Source organism: Macaca nemestrina, chromosome 9, assembly GCF_043159975.1.
Source record: "Macaca nemestrina isolate mMacNem1 chromosome 9, mMacNem.hap1, whole genome shotgun sequence".
NCBI classification, from domain to species: domain Eukaryota; kingdom Metazoa; phylum Chordata; class Mammalia; order Primates; family Cercopithecidae; genus Macaca; species Macaca nemestrina.
The window spans coordinates 36987920-36995688 of record NC_092133.1 but is presented as its reverse complement, the minus strand read 5'-3'; the positions used below and the strand labels follow the sequence as shown (position 1 = coordinate 36995688).

Genomic DNA, 7769 nt, shown 5'->3' with positions numbered 1-7769 from the left:
AGCATCAAATGGCCGGGCGCAGTGGCTCATGCCTATAATCCCAGCACTTTGGGAAGCCAAGGCAGGTGGATCACAAGGTCAGGAGTTCAAGACCAACCTGGCCGAGATGGGGAAACCCCATCTCTATTAAAAATACAAAAAAAAGTTAGCCGGGTGTGGTGGTGGGCGCCTGTAATCTCAGCTACTTGGGAGGCTGAGGCAGAGAATTGCTTGAACCTGGGAGGTGGAGGTTTCAGTGACTCCAGATAGTGCCACTGCGCTCCAGCCTGGGCAACAGAGCAAAACTTCATCCCCCCCACCCCCCCCAAAAAAAAAAGAGCATCAAATGAAAATCTATATGGGGCCAGGCAAGGTGGCTTACACCTGTAATCCCAACACTTTGGGAGGCAGAGACAGGCAGATCACTTGAATCCAGGAGCTCAAGACCAGCCTGAGTAACATGACAAGACCCCGTCTCTACAAAAAATACAAAAATTAGCTGGTCATGGTGACATCTGTAGTCCCAGCTACTTGGGAGGCTATGGTGGGAGGATGGCTTGAGCCTGGGAGGGGGAGGTTGCAGTGAGCTGAGATAGTGCCACTGCACACCAGCCTGAGAAACACAGCCAGACCCTGTCCCTGCCATGCCCCCGCCAGAAAAAGAGAATCTGTACATGAAAATCCTCTGTGAAATATAAAAAACCACATTAAGACTAGTTGGGTATCCATACACATGCTTTTGTGTATGCACTTGGTGAGAGTGGCGAGATTTTGGATGATCTTTGGCAGAATGGGTAGGAATTAAATTAGCAGAGAGGAGAAGAGATGAATCACTCTATGGGAAAAATGACATGACATAATAAAGAATAGTTCATCTAAACTAAATCAAATTCAAGGAGAAACGTGAGATGCATTCCCTTCAAAAGAATGATGCCCACTATTTCTTAATTATAATTATGTACTCCTTTGAAAATTATTTCTACTGCAATAAGATATGAAATAGAAGTAAAAGGAACAAACAGTAAAAATGAAAATACAAAGATATTTTAGATGGTATAGTTTCAGTACTAAAAACTAAAAAGAATTGGTTAAAAGTATTGAAATTAATGTAGGTTTAGTAAAATAGCTACAAACAAATCAATTTGCAAAGAAGCAATAGCATTTCTGCAACTTATTGGAAAAGATAGTGAGATTTTGCCTACCTGTGATTCTAAATGCAGTTACCTTTTACTTCTCAGTCAAGTACCTTGTCCAAACCAGTTCCACTCTTTCCCACCACCATCCCCTTGAGCCTACATTGACACTACCCTGAGGAGAATCTCATGTGTTATATGCATATATATATATTAGTCTGAGTCTTACTCTGTCTCGCCCATGCTGGAGTGCAGTGGCACAATCTTGGCTCACTGCAGCCTCTGCCTTCTGGGTTCAAGTGATTCTCCTGCCTCAGCCTCCCGAGTAGCTGGGACTGTAGGCGTGTGCCATCATACCTAGCTAATTTTGTATTTTTAGTAGAGATGGGGTTTCACCATGTTGATCAGGCTGATCTTGAACTCCTGACCTCAAGTGATCCACCTGCTTCAGCCCCCCAAAGTGCTGAGATTACAGGCATGAATCATCACGGCCAGCCTATATATTTATTTTTAGAGAATAAAATTTATCTTCAACCTTCTGTGTTAACACTTTGGGTGGACAAGGATTGTCTGAGAAGAGAGCTAAAGGCCCTCCATAAAATTGTTTGGTTTTGTTTCTGTTTTTCTCCCTTTCAGTGTCTCCTAGGTCTTGCTTTCCTTCCAACCCTTCGATAACTGTTATGAAACATAATAACTAGCAGACTTTTGTGATAAGCCTGCAATAAATGCCAGTGTCTGTCTGCACATGGAAGTAAGTGACTAATTCTCTTTCTCTACTCCACCCACTTGTTACTTAGGCACAGACTCTGGAGGGGTTAGCAGAGTTCTAGAACCACAGTCTCTCTCAGCCAGTATATCTGCCTTGCCCACCAAGACCTGGGGAGGATTTTATGACCATAGCCTGACTGTCCGCAGCTTCTGTTGTCAGAGAGGTTGGCACCCTCAGGTCCTCGGTCTAGAGAGTGTTCCTGTCTCTGGCCCCAAGGGGACTTTGGCCCTAAACTTAATTTGAAGTTGAGGAATGTTGGAGGGGCCGGGCTGGGACTGGGAGGGCTGGTGATGAGAACAGAATATAATTGAGGAGGATGCAAAATGCCCCCCCTTTTACTGTTACTAGGAGTCTCCCTACAGGGCCAAACTCGGAACCAGCAAAGGCACATGGAGGGCATGGAAGGGTCTCAGCAGGGGGTTGGTGAGTGGGTGAATTTGATTCCTCTACTCTCCTGTTCCGCTTCAGCTTAACCCTATTTTTTCCTGTTGAGCAGAGTGCCTGGCCCCGACTGAGCCTTGACCACCTGGTATGAATTGATGTCTTGCTCTGTATTAGGTGTGGCTGCGCTAGACGCTTTATTGTCAGGTCATCATTTAATCTGCCCATCAAGCTATCAAAATATAACTATTATAATTCACATTTTTCTGACGAAGAAACAAAAAACTTAGGAGGTTAAATCTCTTGCCCAAAGTCACCTGCCTAGTAAGTGGCAGAATCAGAGAATCAAACTTTGGTATAATGTGCTTTTTTTTTTTTTTTTTGAGACAGAGGCTCACTCTGTTGGCCAGGCTGGAGTATAGTGGCATGATCTCCGCTTACTGCAACTTCTGCCTCCTGGGTTCAAGCAATTCTGGTGCCTCTGCCTCCCGAGTAGCTAGGATTACAGGCATGTGTCATGACGCCCAGCCAATTTATATATTTTTAGTAGAGACGAGATTTCACCATGTTGGCCAGGCTAGCCTCGAACTCCTAACCTCAGGTGATCCACCTGTCTTGGCCTCCCAAAGTACTGGGATTACAGGCATGAGCCACTGCACCCAGCCAAACTTTGGTCTTATGTGCTTTCAAAAAAATAAACATTTTATGGCCAGACGCAGTGGTTCACACTTGTAATCCCAGCACTTTGGGAGGCCAAGGTGGGCGAATCACTGTTTCAGGAGATCAAGAACATCCTGGCTAACATGGTGAAACCCTGTCTCTGCTAAGAAATACAAAAACTTAGCCGGGCATGGTGGCGGGCGCCTGTAGTCCCAGCTACTCGGGAGGCTGAGGCAGGAGAATGGCGTGAACCTGGGAGGCGGAGCTTGCAGTGAGCTGAGAAGGCGCCACTGCACTCCAGCCTGGGCGACAGAGCAAGACTCTGTCTCAAAAAAATAAAAATAGGAACTTGCAAAGGCATTTTTCTTCCTCTTCCGGGGACGTTGTCTGCAGGCACTCAGAATGGTCCAACGTTTGACATACCGACGTAGGCTTTCCTACAATACAGCCTCTAACAAAACTAGGCTGTCCCGAACCCCTGGTAATAGAATTGTTTACCTTTATACCAAGAAGGTTGGGAAAGCACCAAAATCTGCATGTGGTGTGTGCCCAGGCAGACTTCGAGGGGTTCGTGCTGTAAGGTACCTAAAGTTCTTATGAGATTGTCCAAAACAAAGAAACATGTCAGCAGGGCCTATGGTGGTTCCATGTGTGCTAAATGTGTTCGTGACAGGATCAAGCGTGCTTTCCTTATCGAGGAGCAGAAAATCGTTGTGAAAGTGTTGAAGGCACAAGCACAGAGTCAAAAAGCTAAATAAAAAAATGAAACTTTTTTGAGTAATAAAAATGAAAAGACTTGCTGTAAAAAAAATAAAAATAAAAATAAAAATAAAAATAAATAAACATTTTAGCCAGCCATGATGGCTCATGCCTGTAATTCCAGCATTTTGGGAGGCCGAGGCGGCTGGATCACTTGAACTCAAGAGTTCGAAACCAGCCTGGCCAACACGGTGAAACCCTCGTCTCTACTAAAACTACAAAAATTAGCTGGGCGTAGTGGTATGTGCCTGTAGTCCCAGCTACTCAGGAGTCTGAGGCAGGAGAATCGCTTGAACCCATGAGGTGGAGGTTGCAGTGAGCCGATCACACCATTGCACTCCAACATGGGTAACAGAGTGAGACTGTGTCTCAAAAAATGAATAATTAAAAATAAACATTTTAACTGTACAGTAGCTTTAGATTTACAAAAGAAAAAAACTTGCAAATATGGCACAGGGAGTTCTGTATACCCCATAGCTAGTTTCTCCCACTTTTTTTTTTTTTTTTTTTTTTTTTTTGAGATAGCCTTGCTCTGTCACCCAGTGCAGTGGTGTGATCTCGGCTCACTGCAACCTTCGCCGCCTGGGTTCAAATGATTCTCCTGCTTCAGCATCCAGAGTAGCTGGGATTACAGGCACGTGCCACCACACCCAGCTAATTTTTGTATTTTTAGTAGAGATGGGGATTTCACCATGTTGGCCAGGCAGGTCTGAAACTTCTCCTGACCTCAAGCGATCCACCCACTTTGGCCTCCCAAAGTGCTAGGATTATAGGCGTGAGCCACCACGCCCAGCCCCCTATTGTTAATATCTTACATTATCACAGTACATTGTCAAAACTACAAGAGCAACCTTGGCACATTGGTATTAACTAAACTCCAGACTATATGCCACTAGTTTTAACTAGTATTAATTAAACTCCAAATTTTACTAGTTTTTTCCCCCTAATATCCCTTTTCTGTTTCAGCATCCAATCCAGGATATCACATTGCATTTAGGGGCGTATGTGCTTTTCGCCATGATCTAAACCTGCTTAGATGGCTGTTTCCAGCCCCATCCCTGAGCTCCCTTCTAAGAATGTCATCCAACATAGGGAAGGAGAAGGAACCGAGATCCTAAGAAGATCAGCTCTAAAAGTCACCTCTTCACTTCTCATAAGCATTTCTTGGAAGTACAATATCCAGAACTAGAATCTAACAAGATGTTCTGTTACTTTAAACCAAAAGAGTGGTTTTGTTGTTGTTGTTGTTTTGTTATTTTGCTCTGTCACCCAGGCTGGAGTGCAGTGGCCCCATCTCAGCTCACTGCAACCTCCACCTGCTGGATTCAAGTGATTTTCCTGCTTCAGCCTCCTGAGTAGCTGGGGCCGCAGATGCGTGCGACCATGCCCGGCTAAATATTTTTGTATTTTTGGTAGAGACGGGGTTTCACCATGTTGGCCAGGCTGGTCTCGAACTCCTGACCTCAGGTGATCTACCCACCTCGGCCTCCCAAAGTTCTGGGATTACAGGCATGAGCCACCACACCCAGCCAAAAGAGTGGTTCTATGGTCAAATAAATTCAAGAAATGCTAGGTGCCAAATCCCTCCTGGAAGAAACAAAGTGCCCATCAACAAGACAAAATTCCTCAGGAGTCCTGCAACAAATAAGCCACGTTATTTGGTTTAATAGACAGTTATCTCAAGTCTCAGTCATTTGTGTACTGCCTTCACGCCTTTTGCCATATTAGCAACCTGAGCTGTTACAGACTTAATCTTCTATCTTTAAATCTACTCATCTTTTAAAAGGTACATTCTAAAAGAGTATTTTGTATCACTACTATAAATGGAAAAATGAGGATCATTTGCCAAAATTAGTTAGAATGAGAAAAAATATTAATTTGATCCCAGAACCTGCTAAGGTCATCCCACCTAACACCAGTGAGTGTTCCATACGACAGTTTGGGAAACACTGGTTAACAGAACTCCCTTTTCCGTAACACCTGTTAACATCCTGGGGATACTTTGGGAATGCTGGTCCAGTTGGTTTTCCTCTGAGGCCCAGATGATCACGAATCACGCCCAGGGCCACACGGGTAAGGTCCAAACTAAAGCTGAAGGCTGCTTCCCACCTCTCTAGTGCTCTTCCCACAACCCTACTCAGGTTCTAGGTTTCAGACATCTCCTGGGCAAGGCCAAAAGGGGTTCCATGAGGGCTAAGATCTGTAATACAGAAGGTTCAAATTTCATGTGATCAGGTTTTGATCTTATGTTTGAGATATATATAGATATGTGTGTGTGTGTATGTGTGTGTGTGTGTGTGTCTCTCTCTCTCTCTCTCTCTCTATATATATATATATATTTTTTTTTTTTTTGAGATGGGGTCCCGCTCTATCACCCAGGCTGGAGTGCAGTGGCGCCATCTCGGCTCACTGCAAGTTCCACCTTCCGGGTTCACGCCATTCTCCTGCCTCAGCCTCCTGAGTAGCTGGGACTACAGGCGCCTGCCACCATGCCCGGCTAGTTTTTTGTATTTTTAGTAGAGACGAGGTTTCACTGTGTTAGCCAGGATGGTCTCAATCTCCTGACCTCGTGATCCGCCTGCCTCGGCCTCCCAAACTGCTGGGATTACAAGCGTGAGCCACGACGCCCGGCCTCATGTTTGAGATTTTAAAGAGATCACCACACCCAGATCAGAAGGTTCCCCATCCTTCTCTACTCCAGGGGAGAACTTGGGTCTGATTCTTGGTCAAAGTAAACAGGCAGAAAGGATTTCTGATCCTGGCTATCATTGCTGCCTACACCCTGGCAACTCCCATCCACAGACCACTGCACTTTGGACAGTTCTTCCTAAAGTCATGTTATTTTAAAATTTAATTGTGTTTGAGCACAAGGGTGTTGGCAATAGGGGCGCCCATAGTTAATTAGTAACAGAGAGCAGTAGATAAAGCAGATACTTCCAGCTTGGCCAGACACTAGTCAGCCTTCTGTTCTCCCCAAAGAGGGCCCTGAAACATGAGTACTCAATGCACTTGTGTCTTGGCTGACTTTTCATCCCAAGAAGCTAGACGCCAGTGTCACTCTTCCCTTCTCCATTCAGCCAATGGCTTGATGCCTTGAGTGGATCTGACTGTAATGCTCACTACTCCCACCCCAGCTGGTATCAAACATTCAGGCCAGATGTTAGCTCCACTGGGCTTGATAATAGCTGCTAGAGTCATTCATTCCTTTCTTCATTCAAAATGTTGACTGAACTGGGTGCAGTGGTTCACACCTGTAATCCCAGCATTTTGGAAGATCAAGGCAGGCAGATTGCTTGAGCCCAGGAGTTTGAGACTAGCCTGGGCAACATCAGGAAACCCCATCTCTATTTTAAAAAAGGCCAGGCTCAGTGGTTCATGCCTGTAATCCCAGCACTTTGGGAGGCTGAGGCAGGAGGATCACTTGAGCTCAGAAGTTCGAGACCAGACTGGGCAATGTGGCAAGACCCTGTCTCTTAAAAAGAATTGACTGGGCGTGGTGGCTCATGCCTGTAATCCCAGCACTTTGGTAGGCTGAGGCGGGTGGATCACAAGGTCAGGAGATCAAGACCATCCTGGCTAACATGGTGAAATCCCATCTCTACTAAAAATATAAAAAATTAGACAGGCGTGGTGGTGGGTGCCTGTAGTCCCAGCTACTCAGGAGGCTGAATCAGGAGAATGGCGTGAACCTGGGAGGTGGAGATTGCAGTGAGCCAAGATTGTGTTACTGCACTCCAGCCTGGACAACAGATTGAGACTCCATCTCAAAAAAAAAAAAAAGAAGAATTGTAAAAATAAAATATCAGGGCCAGGTGTGTTGGCTCAATCCTGTAATCCCAACACTGTGGGAGGCTGAGGCAGGCAGATCACCTGAGATTGGGAGTTCGAGACCAGCCTGACCAACATGGAGAAACCCCATCTCTACTATACATTCAAAATTAGCCAGGTGTGGTGGCACATGCCTGTAATCCCAGGTACTCAGGAGGCTAAGGCAGGAGAATCGCTTGAACCCAGGAGGCAGAGGTTGTGGTGCACTGAGATCGCGCCATTGCACTCTGGCCTGGGCAAAGAGTGAAACTTGGTCTCAA

At 45.5% G+C, this 7769-nt stretch overlaps 1 protein-coding gene across 1 annotated transcript; it reads left to right on the top strand.

The window, feature by feature from the left end:
- Positions 1-3279: 3279 nt before the first annotated feature.
- Positions 3280-3694, top strand: LOC139356057 (large ribosomal subunit protein eL34-like). Its single transcript, XM_071068850.1, is given in 2 exon segments — positions 3280-3504; positions 3507-3694. Coding segments are annotated over 2 exon segments (354 nt in total). The 5' UTR covers positions 3280-3324; the 3' UTR covers positions 3681-3694.
- Positions 3695-7769: the final 4075 nt, after the last annotated feature.